This window comes from Eptatretus burgeri, chromosome 11 (assembly GCF_056783735.1).
Source record: "Eptatretus burgeri isolate ZD-2024b chromosome 11, Ebu_testis_v1, whole genome shotgun sequence".
Classification (NCBI taxonomy): Eukaryota; Metazoa; Chordata; class Myxini; order Myxiniformes; family Myxinidae; genus Eptatretus; species Eptatretus burgeri.
This window is the reverse complement of record NC_140971.1, coordinates 7,051,482-7,065,722: the sequence shown is the minus strand read 5'-3', so window position 1 is coordinate 7,065,722 and position 14,241 is coordinate 7,051,482. Positions and strand designations below refer to the sequence as shown.

The 14,241-nt window shown below is 47.4% G+C and overlaps 1 protein-coding gene across 4 annotated transcripts in view; it reads right to left on the bottom strand.

Annotated features, from left to right (window-relative positions):
* LOC147016418 (transmembrane protein 107-like) overlaps nucleotides 1-14,181 on the bottom strand; it is a 56,141-nt gene extending 41,960 nt beyond the window's left edge. For 3 of the 4 annotated variants that reach the window (XM_085845056.1, XM_085845053.1, XM_085845057.1), the window contains exon 1: nucleotides 13,814-14,148. In XM_085845056.1, the coding sequence (XP_085701182.1) occupies nucleotides 13,814-13,900 (87 nt within the window). In that variant the 5' untranslated portion in view covers nucleotides 13,901-14,148. The other variant, XM_085845055.1, reaches the window with a different exon arrangement.
* Nucleotides 14,182-14,241: the final 60 nt, after the last annotated feature.

Below are 14,241 nucleotides of genomic sequence, written 5' to 3'. Positions count from 1 at the left end.
TCCTCCGCACCATTCATGTGCGATACCTGGTACGAGTAGTGTTGATGGGAAAATTTGTTGGCAAGGGCCAGGCTCGGTCACCCTCTCCAAGTGCCAGAGAGGCCACCAGTATGTCATGAGCACACACCCACGAAATAACGTTTGAGTAAGAAACACACCATCCTGTCAGTAAAGAAGAAAAAGGGGGAAAGGAAAAAAAAAAAAGGGAACGTATGAGGAAGACCATACCAAAACAAGTCAGCCAAGGAAGGTTAAGGGTACACTCCATCTCACCTGGTCTAAGGTCATCACACCCATTTATGTCCTCAAGAACACCTCCAAACTGCATTTGTTTACCATCAATATCACCGTGCCACCATTGCTGTGTCCCCTGCTGTCCAATGCAGGGCTTTTTGCCTGCTGCTGCTTGTGAGTAGGCCATATGGGCTGAAGCATTTTTGTGGGCCATTGAGGCCAAAGTGCTTTTGTGGGCCGTTGCGGCCAAAGATCCATGCCATTTTGTGGGCTCAGTGGGCCGAAGAACTCTGAGATTAGGCCACTGGGCTGACTGAGCTCACCTGGTGAGAGGCCAAAAAGGCCACGGTGAGGAAACCCTCAGGGGTGAATGGACAATACTGCCGGGAGGGGGCCTGAAGGAGCGAACACGTGAAAGAACTTTGAATGTCCTGCTCCTATGCCAATATTGGTGTTAAAAGTAAAATTGAATGCCCTCCCGTTCAAATCCATAATTAGAATGTTAAGTAGTGTGCGTAGAGTGTGAATTTGTTTGTCAGATTGGTGACCCGACACGCTAGGATAGGGACATGCCAATCTTACTGTGACACTTTGATTTTTGGAGTTAAGTGCTTCCCATGTTGTGGGTTAGAGTAAATGGGAGATCTGTGCTGGACGTTAGACAGGGCCATTGCCCTGGGCTGCCCCAGATGGAGGCTCAGGAGAGCCTCGGGAGAAAGGTGGGGGTAGTGTTACGGAAATGGCCCTTAGTATGCTATTTGATATAGAATTAGCCCAGATCCCCCATTAAATGCATGTTTAGCCAGGTTGTTCGGTAATTTGACGTTGCATGTGTGTCGGGAGGTGTCACAGGCTGTTATTTGTTTGAGCAGTGGTGGTGTACCGAGAGACTTCTTCCTTCCCCTCTCCGGACGAGGCCCCGCCCAGTCGGCCAAGAGGGGGAGTGGCCGAGACAAGGAAGTGAAACTAAAGGGAGGAGTTTGTCGGCTTCGGGAAAGGGGTGCGCCACAAAAAGACAAGGTGGAAAAAACTGAGGACGGAGTTGGGCAGTGGGCTTCCAGTCGAGCGAGCGAAGGAAAGACGGTGGTGATTCTGCCGGGAATGAAACTGGATCTGGGCACGCCGGGTCTGCCTTCTGTGGCCTGGAGAAGCGAGCCAGGGCCAAAGGAAAGGCAGGAAAAGGACTGCATGAGGTCTGTCTGCCCTCGGCTGGATGAGAGACGACTGGTGGGAGTCGTGATCTGCTGTGTAGGTGACGGCTGTGTCTGTCTGCGATCTGCTTCGGGAAGGAGGCTTGGTGAACAGGTCAGGCCTGGACTTGTATGCTGGACCTTGTGCGAAACCAGCTGAGACCCACCGTCGATGTGACGGTCTTGTGCCGTCGACATTGCGTGGGGTCAGAACGCGCTGAGGAGGGCATGTGCAAGCAGTGTCTTGAGAAGAAAGAGGACACCGCCTCCATCTTGCCACGCGGCGTGCTCGAGCTTGGGGCTCGAATCCGTGGACATCCGCTTGTCACGAGCCGCATTCGGGCTTTTGACTTTCCTCTCGTCCATGAAACATCACCAAGTACTCTGTCTTGTCTGCATGCTGTCCATGTCTTGTCTGCATGTCGTTTAAGGCTTATCTCGTTAGGGACCCTTTCAAAACCCGTAATCCGTATCTCCCAAGTTAAGAACGGGTTATAGATTAATTAAAACATTGTCGTGAATGTTTTGCTTGTCGTGTTTCCCCGATGTCCCCAATAAATCTGGCTGATTCGTATCAAGTTGCCGCTTTGAATTGGTTCATGCCGAGTCAAGGAACGATTCGCTCGATTTGGATGTAAAAACGAAAATGGTTACAGACTGGTAGACTCCGCTCGGTCTCTGACAAAACCAGTCTGTAACCGGGGTCTATTCCCCCAGCTGGCAAGGTACAGGTGTATTTTGGTACCGTGATTCGAGACCCGAAACCCAAGAACTGTGCCGAACCAGCCGGCGTTGTAACCCCGGAGACGGCGGTGGTTGAGTGCGAAAACCAAAACTGGGTACGGACGGCGATTGACGCGCCCGTCCAAGAACCCTCCACCCCGGATCCGCAACAATATATATATATATATATATATATATATATATATATATATATATATATATATATATATATATATATATATATATATATATATACACAGCTCTGGAAAAAATAAGAGGCTCCAAAATATTTTTTAATCAGCATCTCTACATGTATGGCAGCCATTCCATTCCAGTGTCTGTTGAATTCCAACACAGGCACACCTCATTCTACTTAGTGAGGTACTGATTAGGTGATCACCTGAACTGAATCTTATTTAACAAGGAAAAGTATAAAAACCACTACTGTGGTCATCACTATCCTCTTGCAATAGGACCAACTGGATGGCAAAAGCAGTGCTAGTGGTAGCTCAAAAGTAATTGGAATAAAAAAAACTATTGATCATGCCAAACGAGTTGAAAAGAAAAGTTTTGAGTGAGGAAAAGAAGAGTTCAATTCGGGCTTTACTGGCAGAGGGATACAGTGAGTGTCACGTTTCTTCCATCCTTAAAATTTCAAAGACGGCAGTTCATAAGAACAAGGTCAAGCAGCAGACAATGGGGACAACAAAGCTACAGACTGGCAGAGGGTGAAAATGACTTTCCACTGACCGGGATGGCTGCCAACTCATTCCAATGTCACTCAACAACCGTAGGATGACATCAAGTGACCTACAAAAAGAATGGCAAACGGTAGCTGGGGTGAAGTGCACGGCGAGGACGGTTTGAAACAGGCTCCTGGGGGCAGGGCTGAAGTCGTGCAAAGCTAGAAAAAAGCCCTTCATCAATGAGAAGCAAAGAAGAGCCAGGCTGAGGTTTGCAAAAGACCACAAGGATTGGACCGTGGAGGACTGGAGTGAGGTCATCTTCTCTGATGAGTCCAATTTTCAGCTTTGCCCAACACCTGCTCGTCTAATGGTTAGACGGAGACCTGGAGAGGCCTACAAGCCACAGTGTCTCGCACCCACTGTGAAATTTGGTGGAGGATCGGTGATGATCTGGGGGTGCTTCAGCAACGCTGGAATCGGGCAGATTTGTCTTTGTGAAGGACTCATGAATCAAGCCACGTACAAGGTTGTCCTGGAAGAACACTTGCTTCCTTCTGCTCTGACAATGTTCCCCAACTCTGAGGATTGTTTTTTCCAGCAGGGCAATGCTCTATGCCACACAGCCAGGTCAATCAAGGTGTGGATGGAGGACCATCAGATCAAGACCCTGTCATGGCCAGCCCAATCTCCAGACCTGAACCCCATTGAAAACCTCTGGAATGTGATCAAGAGGAAGATGGATGGTCACAAGCCATCAAACAAAGCCGAGCTGCTTGAATTTTTGCGCCAGGAGTTGCATAAAGTCACCCAACAGCAATGTGAAAGACTGGTGGAGAGCATGCCAAGACGCTTGAAAGCTTTGATTGAAAATCAGGGTTATTCCACAAAATATTGATTTCTGAACTCTTCCTAAGTTTAAACATTAGTATTGTGTTGTTTAGAAATGAACATGAACTTGTTTTGTTTTATTATTTGAGGTCTGAAAACACTGAATCTTTGTTGATATTTTGACCAGTTGTCATTTTCTGCAAATAAATGCTCTAAATGACAATATTTTTGCTCGGAATTTGGGAGAAATGTTGTCAGTAGTTTATGGAATAAAACAAAAATGTTCATTTTACTCAAACACATACCTATAAATAGTAAAACCAGAAAAACTGATAATTTTGCAGTGGTCTCTTAAATTTTTCCAGAGATAAATATCTATATATATATATATATATATATATATATATATATATATATATATATATATATATATATATATATGTACACTAGCCTAACCCACGCTCTGCGCGACATGTTGGGGTGGGTGTGTTTGAGAAAGGAACTGATGCAGAGTATCAGTAGTAATTTTACTTTAATGCAGTCAGTGGAATATGATTTCACTGTTTCAGAACCATTTTATTTACTTTTTTTTGTACCATGCACCTCATATGGTCTTTGAGATGATGTTAGCCGAATATCACGTTACTCGAGCGCAGAACAAAGTCTAAGATAGCGCGACACGAAACCACAAACTCGGAAATAATATATAAGATGGATTGAAATTTTATCATTTCAGCTAATATCTAGAGAGCTAATACCAAACGGCTAATATCTATAGAGAAAGACCCTCTCTCACCAGTGAATGGAGGGAATAACCAATCAGCTCTCACCTAATCGACTACGCCCAGGTGGCTAGGATTATATAAATGATTGACCTCTCTCACACTCCTCTCACCCAAGCAGCTGCATAAAGCAATCCAAGAAGACTTACGCAAGGTAAGTGCTAACGCTGTTTTGAACCCTTCCGAGAGTTCATCAACAATGATAAAGATGTTCACACATCGTATGCACACGGCAATCCCAATGCTATACACCCCCTCAGCTAAATCAAACTTGTTCGGTTTGAATGACTTCTTGTTGAAATGAATGGTTTAACTTGTCATAATGAATGAAGGCTTTTGTGCGTTATTTTGATTTTAGCCAGACTTTTTGCACCAGTAAACACATCCCGTTATTTGGGTGGTGTACAGGATAATGGCGTGTTTGGTGCCAAATACAGTCAACCCTCCAATATCACGGGGGTTTGGTTCCTAGAAAATGCTGCCATAGTTAAAACTGCGAATGTGGAAACCAAGGGCCAATAGGAGAGAGGGGGTTCAGTTCCTGGACTTTGAGAAAATATTGTAACGTTTGAGGGGGGGTATGCATTCAAAGGGTAATTAGGATGTTTAATTAGGTATGCCATGCTGTTCGAGTTTACCAGGATCTCGATGTAATAAGTAGCAATTCAGTGGTGATAAGTTGTCTAGTAAATGTTCATTTCTTCAAGGGAGAAATGATAATTGTCACGTAATTAGATAGGGACACGGGATAGGGTAAGTGTGTCTGCGTAAACCCCTTTTAGTAGTCCCTGGAGGCTGGCCGTGACGTCACAGGACAGTGCAGCGGATGGCTCCGCCCCGTGATCACGATTGGCAGAAGGCAACGGCGGTGGGCCAATAAACGGCTCGATTGGAGGTGACGAGGACAGGAGGATAAAAAGGTTCTGTTCAGGATCGAAAAGGAAGAGGGAGAAGATCGGGACAAAAAGATCGTGTTTTTTTGGTGTGGAGGCTGTTGCGCGGGAAGCGTACTTGTTGTTGTGCTGATTCGATCATGTTCTTCATCGTGTCTTGGAGCCTTGCTGAGCCTTGTGCCTCACCTTGGTTGGCTCTGGGGTTCTGCTGACTCGGAGTACGGGGTCGAACGGCGGGCGGACCTGCCTCCCTCTCCTGCTCGCAATTTGGCGCCAGAACTGGTTCCCTGGCGGCTGTGAGCGGACTTGGGCCAGGACCAGGAGGTCGACAGCACCACGGTTTCTCCTGCCCCCCCTGACGAGAGCAAGGCCAGCTCGTCCGACGCTGATCCAGGGACAGTTGCGTCCACACCACGGTCCAGCCTGACCACCAGAAATAGCTACGTTGTGTGTGTGTGTGTGTGTACTTGGTGCCTTAGAGGGTTTGAGATCTGTATATTCATTGGAATTGTCTGTTTTCCCCACGCCCGATCCCACACCATCCCGTCGAATCGCCCCGGATCCCTCTTCTTGCCGAGTCTTGTTATTTCTGGTTAATAATAAAAACAAATAAACATCATCAACTCAGTGAAAAGTGACTCGTGCCACTTTCCTCGTCCCGTTTGCGGTAGAGCGATTAGAACCGCCATGTTTGGGTTATAGATAAATAAACCGCCTCCATCGTTTCGGCTCATTCTACGTTGGCGGGACTGTTCAAGTCCCGTGGACGTCACATTGGTGTCAGGGTGTTGGATGTTCGAACCCCTCTAAATTATATTTGGTATCGGGAGAATATACCAAGATTAGAATCTCGTCACGAGTTGGAATATAAAATTACTGCAAAAAAGGGCGCGAGCGCGGGAAAATTTTGGCGGGATTTTTCAAATTAAAATTAATTGGCGGCAAACGGGACTTCTGCACCATGGCGGATGTGCAGATGTTTGAGGAGGAAGGCCACGTGTCTGGCAGCGAGTCGGGGGAAGAAGGGAGACGGGGGTAGGGTTGGAACCTCCCCCATTCCGAGCGTGGACCGTGCTTCATCGCCCGTAACGGAGCCGGCAGCGCCGGAAACCGGCACGATGACGATCTGGACAATGTTGGAACGTTTAATGAGTGCAATTACAGCACAGGGGGAAAAAATGACGGCACAGGGGGCACAAATGGCAGAAATGACGGGAAAAATGGAAAATCAATTCGTGACACAGAGGGCAGAAATGACGGCACAGGGGGCACAAATGGAAAATCAATTCGTGACACAGAGGGCAAAAATGACGGCACAGGGGGCAGAGATGGCGGATCGATTGGGGGTAATGGGGGAACAGTTGGGTGCACGGATTGATTTAATGAGGGATGAATTGGGGGAAAAGATGGAGAAAATGAAAACTGAGATGCAGGAGTGTGTGGATGTTAAATTGGAAGAAATACAAAGTAAATTCGAGGATAGATTGGAGGAAACAAAGGTAGAAATTACATTGGAGGGGGAAAATATATGAAAAAAATTGGTAGATAAAATTGATGCAATGAACATTCGGGTTGATAAAGTGGATGAAAGCCTGAAACGTCATCGTGCCTGTGTGGATGCTCGTATGCAGCTGCAAGTTGAAGAGTGGGGAGAGCTGAGGAAGCAAGGGATGAATTTGGCGGAGGAGGTAAAAGGATTGGAGGCTCGTTTGGACGAACAAGATAAAATTATGAGCCAAGATGAAGTCTTGGATAAAGGCCTGGTAGAGCCGTCTTTTGTAAGTAGAGTGTCCGGGTTGGTTGAGGAGCAGCTACAAACTCGCGACGGAGCCTTGGAGGAGGTTGTGCAGGCCCAGAAGATCCTGCGGGAAGAAGTGAATCGGTCCATTCAACGTTTGGAACAGGAGGCAAAATTGACCCATGAGACCCTCACCACAAAACATCTTTGGCCACAGTGGGCTCCGAAATTGGATACGCAGCCACAAGGGTGTTTGATCCCTGGGCTGGATTCGGACAAGGGAGAAACTGAGAAGCCGGCCACCGTAAAAGTGATCCCCCTGGTAAATTTCGACGGGTCAGAGAGCGTTGAAGCTTTTCTGACGCAATTTGAGTGCATTTCCCGACTAAACGGGTGGAATGAGCGGGAACGTACAGGGAATTTGGTGGCAACGTTGCGGGGACCAGCCACAGATGTGTTAAACGTGATCGCGGAGGGGATGTTGACCAGCTCCCACATTTGCGAGGCGTTGAGCCGTCGGTTTGGGTTCGCGGCAAACTGTGATCTGGTGCGGGCCCAGCTCCAGCACCGCAGATTAAAGCCGGGTGAGACAGTGCAGGAGCTGGCACAGGACATTTACCAATCAGTCAGAATCGCGTATCGGGACCTGACAGTGGAGGCATGGGACAGACTGGCACTCGAGAAATTTTTAGCTGCTCTTCCTGACCCTGAGGTCCGAGCGCTAGTGGAGCTACAGGATCCACCCACCGTGCACCGAGCGGCCGAGTGCGCGGCCAGGCTGGCCTCGTGGAGTCGGCCGGGTCGGGTGCCCGAGAGGCCATCGGTGACGATCCGACAGGCAGAGATTAAGGATCAGGGAGGGGGGCTGGGAGAAATTGGCATTACCCAAATGTTTCAGGAAATTTGCCAGAAACTGTTAAGTTTGATAAGGGGTAATTTGGTAGTTGGTGTGCCAAAGCGGTGGGGTCCAGCCCAGCCAATAGAGCAATTCGATTATGGCCGAGGGGGTCCGGAACCGGAAGAGACATTACACCGATACCCACGGGGGCCTTTTATGGGGAGTTGTTTCCGGTGCGGGCGAAGAGGACACATGCAACGATATTGCCGGTACCCGGCGATGGAGGGACCCTCCAATAGACTTTTCGACTCGGAGAGGGTGAATCCTCCTGCTGAACCGCCAGGTCTATCCGAGATTCCCTTTCATAGGTCGGGTCCGGAGATCACTGTCGGGGGTCGGGGAGACTAGATTGGGCTGAGCATATACGGCCATGCTCGGCTGCTGAGATTGTGGCGAAGTGCCCTCCTTTGGTGGAAAAAAATGAATTGTGGGAAAATTGGCATGGGTTTGTGAGTTCTGCTGGGTTTTGGAGTGACAATCAGGACAGTGGGTAATTGGAAACAAAGCGGGCACGAGTGGCTGTCCAATGGCTGGTGCGTGGATCGGGTGAGAAGTGCTGTGTGAGTTGTTTTAAGTGAAGAAGTGAAATGTATGGTGCACACATTGTTTTTTTATTGGGCATGGTGTGGTAACACCATGGGCATGGTTTTATTGGGCATGGTTTTATTGGGCATAACAGGGAAGGTCATGGTCGGTGAAGTGTTAGAAATGCAGGTGTCACATGTAAGGCCGATGGGGTGGGGGAGTCATGTGGGTTTTGTTGGTGGGGATGATGTGCTTGTCCACAGGGATTGCTGAAGCTCACGGTGAGCGGGAATTGCGACCCCCTTCAAGGAGATTCACCCCTGGTGGCTAATGGTGACAGTGTCTGGTTGGGCGACCAAGGCGGGTAGGACCTTGGCGACCCAGGAAGGCCAGAGGAGCCAGTGAGACCCCTTCCAGTGTGTTGTACGGGATGAGAGCTGATGGCTACCAGGGGGGTGGGAATCAAAGGGAGCGGGGCGGAGAAACGTCTGGGTTGGACTAAAGCTTACCTGTGGGCATGGTTGCACCTGAGATGCCCCCATCATCTTGTGGTAACCCACCCACGGCCACGACGGGATTCAGCCTGCATGATTAAAATGAGGACCATGACCTAGAAATGTGATGATGACCATGGTGTGAGTGTTGTGAAGAAGTGTGAGTTCCACTCGATCCCGCACAACTTGACATGTGCAGCAAGGGCATGATGTCCGCATAATTTTGGGGCAAGCAAATTTGAAAATTGGCTCCCCAGGTAACGCTGGGTCAATTAGCATCCACTGGGGGAGGCGGTCAAGTGTAAATATCCCGTGAATAGTGTCGTTAAGGCTTAGAGTAGGAATGTAAAGTATAAGTGTTGTGTTTTTGTGGAACCTTTTGTTTCCCCTCCCCAGATCACTGGAAGAGCGTTGGGCAAGAGCGATGATCCAGAAGATGGAGTGCAACTTCACTCAGTGCTCTCATGTGATAAAATAAAATAAAATAAAATAAAAAAAACGAATGATTGTTTAGGCGAGGATAAGGCCATAAGGGGGTAGTACATTAAGCAGGATAGGTAAGTTAGCTGCGACTCGCTGCCCATTGCCCCTCCTACTTTATTTCGTTAGGTTAATTAGGTGTGAGTCAGTAAGTGTTAAGGCTGGTAGGTAGCGCCTGTGATATACCTTGCTGCGGTACCAGAGGAGGGGGGGTATGCATTGAAAGGGTAATTAGGATGTTTAATTAGGTATGCCATGCTGTTCGAGTTTACCAGGATCTCGATGTAATAAGTAGCAATTCAGTGGTGATAAGTTGTCTAGTAAATGTGCATTTCTTCAAGGGGGAAATGATAATTGTCACGTAATTAGATAGGGACACGGGATAGGGTAAGTGTGTCTGCGTAAACCCCTTTTAGTAGTCCCTGGAGGCTGGCCGTGACGTCACAGGACAGTGCAGCGGATGGCTCCGCCCCGTGATCACGATTGGCAGAAGGCAACGGCGGTGGGCCAATAAACGGCTCGATTGGAAGTGACGAGGACAGGAGGATAAAAAGGTTCTGTTCGGGGTCGAAAAGGAAGAGGGAGAAGATCGGGACAAAAAGATCGTGTTTTTTTGGTGTGGAGGCTGTTGCGCGGGAAGCGTACTTGTTGTTGTGCTGATTCGATCGTGTTCTTCATCGTGTCTTGGAGCCTTGCTGAGCCTCATGCCTCACCTTGGTTGGCTCTGGGGTTCTGCTGACTCGGAGTACGGGGTCGAACGGCGGGCGGACCTGCCTCCCTCTCCTGCTCGCAATTTGGCGCCAGAACTGGTTCCCTGGCGGCTGTGAGCGGACTTGGGCCAGGACCAGGAGGTCGACAGCACCACGGTTTCTCCTGCCCCCCCCCTGACGAGAGCAAGGCCAGCTCGTCCGACGCTGATCCAGGGACAGTTGCGTCCACACCACGGTCCAGCCTGACCACCAGAAATAGCTACGTTGTGTGTGTGTGTGTGTGTGTGTGTGTCTGTGTGTGTGTGTGTGTGTGTGTGTGTGTGTGTGTGTGTGTGTGTGTGTGTGTGTGTACTTGGCGCCTTAGAGGGTTTGAGATCTGTATATTCATTGGAATTGTCTGCGTTTTCCCCACGCCCGATCCCACACCATCCCGTCGAATCGCCCCGGATCCCTCTTCTTGCCGAGTCTTGTTATTTCTGGTTAATAATAAAAACAAATAAACATCATCAACTCAGTGAAAAGTGACTCGTGCCACCTTCCTCGTCCCGTTTGCGGTAGAGCGATTAGAACCGCCATGTTTGGGTTATAGATAAATAAACCGCCTCCATCGTTTCGGCTCATTCTACGTTGGCGGGACTGTTCAAGTCCCGTGGACGTCACAATATCGAAGATCGATGGCACAAACATATCACAATTGAAATAAGCATATATATATGCATGCTAACATTGAAATAAACGTATAAATACAGTGTAAATTTAACAAAAACAAGAGTTTTACCATTTTAAAAATAAATTCTACAACAGCAAGGTGGATGAGGGTAAATACATTACCTACTCATTCCTACTGTAAATCGAAAACACAAGACTTAGCTCGGAGATGATGCCACAAGACGGGGGGAAGGGTGGAGGTTAGAAAGATGTGGATGTATAACTTGTGATGTGTGTTGGATCATGGGGAGCACGACAAAGTTGTTTGCTGCATTGCCACGTAGGAGGGTAAAATGATCCTTAGCCACCTTGATCCAGAGCAGATCTTCCCTGCTTGGACAGGAAGGCACGAGATGGCATCCTCTTCCAAAATAATCCCCTCTTTGGCGTTAAAAACCTGTTCCGACATAAATCCCTTCGCCTTGATTAGTTCCATGAGCCATAGTTGAAATGAAACCTTTGGCCGTGAGTGCCTCTTGGAATCGTTGATAACTCTGCAATTATTTCTCCTATATACTGGTCCACTCAAAGGCATTTTTTTAATGTTTGGTCCTCGATCCAAACATTAAGCGCTTTTTCCATCCTTTCAATGTGAGAATCATGGGATTGGAATGAGCCTTTTGTGTTTTGCTGGCAGGAACCCGTGCACGGATATTTGACTCGCATTTACACACAGTCGATTCATTGATCCGGTAATGGCAGCCCACAGATACCGCACTTTCACTTCTTGTCAACGTCGCTAACAGCTCGACTTCTTCCCACAATGTCATAACTATTCTCTGCCTTTTGGCACCATTAATTTTGTCCGTCGTTTTATATTTGGGCCCCATTATTAACTGTTGTGCGTCTACTACATCTGGTAGATCGAGAATTACACGATCTGCAGGTGTCGTTTTCTGTCCGACGATTAATTATTAAATTTTGCTTCATTCTGTATGCTGGTCTGATTACTACAAGTAACGGTGCACGAGAAACAACAAAAGGCTCGTAATGAGAGGTAATCATACATGCAGCTGCAAACTAGACTCATCTCAGCTCACAAACCATGATTGTTCGAAATGAAACACGGCGATCACAAAATCGGAACACGTCGTGATGAGCTCTCGCTTGTACTGGCTTTCCAGGATCCCCTGCGTTGATTGGCTCTCTGGAAGGGTGCAGCCGATTGGCTACTAGAGTTCACGTTTGCTTTATTTCAAACTAGTACGGACCCGTAGGTGAGTGCCAGTATGTGCAGTCTCTCTCTCTCTCTCTCTCTCTCTCTCTGTCTCTCTGTCTCTCTGTCTCTCTGTCTCTCTGTCTCTCTGTCTCTCTGTCTCTCTGTCTCTCTGTCTCTCTGTCTCTCTGTCTCAAACCTCGAAAAGGCACATCCGCGGGTCCCCAGCAATATTCCTGGCAAGTTTCAATCGTGCAAAAGAAATAATAAAAAATAAATAAACATTAATTGTGATGTCATAGCACCGTGTCCTGTCATTGGTCGACAGATAAATGGCCGTAACTTGGGAACCGCTCGTCCGATTAAAATCAAACCTTGAAAAGCACATCCGCGGGGCCCTAGCAATATTCCTGGCATGTTTCAATCAGATCGGACCGGAGGTCGTCGAGAAACGGCAGTCGCAGACAGACAGACACACAGCGATTTCTGGAATTATAGATAGATATTCAACTTTATTTCAAAAAAATGAATTAATGAGCCATGACAAGCGCATATCCACACCAGATTAAACAGTTTACGTTTTGTATCGAACCGATATTCCAGATCCGGATCTTTACCACAATCTAATGATTCTTCCTTGACACATATCCAACCTGTCCACCAAGTTTCGACCGAATCTGTCCACAACTTTTGGAGATATCGTGATATATATATATACTGTTTTTAGCCCTATCTCTCAATGATGAAGAATCACTTTTTTTTTTTTTAGGTTCTTGTATCTGGATTGGGATCTAACCAAAATCTAATCCTGTTGTCCTTGTCACACACCCCACCTGTCCACGAAGTTTCATCCGAATTCATTCATCACTTTCTGAGATATCCTGCACGCAGACAGACAGACAGACGGGTGTGAAAGCATAACCTCCGTCTGCCGTCGATATGAAATTGTCATTTTATTGCAGAGCTCTTTGCGTAACAACGAACTTTTTCAACGATACGTTGTCAATGATTGTGTCAGGAAGATGTACGAGATCCCAACACACCAAGAAACTTCAAGTCTTCAACGTAGGAGGAGATCATTAGGTGCATCAAAGCCTCCTTCACTGTGTTTGCCAACTTATGGTTGTTCGTCCGTACTCGATGTTTCATCAGCAATTAAACGAACACGCAAACTTCATGCAGGTGGCCATACTCGCTCCAACTGACATCATCCCACCCAATAACGATAGGGGGCCATCTGCGAGTTACTGTGAAGTACAATACGCTGTTTTGGTAGGACGAGGCTGGCGCTTGAATACTGAATCGGAAAAGACATGGAAGATGCAGATCCGGCCTCTTGGTTGGCGACAAACCGTAAACTGTTCAGCCTGGCCGAGGTACGCGCTCTGTAGAGTGCTGTTCCGATTACTTCCGCGCTCCGCCACCGCACCGCAAGTGGGCGGAGGTTATATATTTTCACCCCTGTCTGTCTGTCTGTCTGTCTGTCTGTCTGGAAGCAGGATATCTCAACAAGTTATGGACTGATTCGGACAAAACTTCGACAAATCTGTAGGTGGTGCTTTTTAGTAGTGCGGTATTCTTCATCCTGAAGAAGATGATGATGAAGAAGATGATGAAAAAGATGAAGAAGAAGATTAAGAAGAAGTAGAAGAAGAAGACGAAGATGAAGAAGAAGACGACGACGACCCCGCCCACGACCTTCTCATGTTCAGGGTTTTAAAAACAATTCATAATACGAGTCTTCCTCGAGATGAATCAAGAAACTCACCTTTGAACGAAGGATGACCACGAGTATAGCGAGATGAGAAATCACAGTCAAAAATCGTCCTGGAACCACGCTGTCCGCGGCAGCCATTCCACCAAATGTGACGACACAAACGCGTTTTCAAGCGAAAGATGTCGGCCGACACTCGAGAGATTGATGCGCTGGACGGCTCTCGGAGAGCGGAGAACGGAGAACGACCAATAATTTTGAGAAACTCTGAGAAAAGAAAACCACATCAGCCGTTGTGCAAATGTTAGAACAACTCGAGCGTATCGCTGACGCTTTTAAAGGCGCAAAAGAAGTCTCAATTATCATAACATAGACGCCGTTACTAGGCAACCATTACCTCACGAGATCTCGTTCGTTAAATATCGCGAGATTAATTCCAAGACACTTTTCAATTATTTGTTTTTTTCTCAAGAAATTTGTGA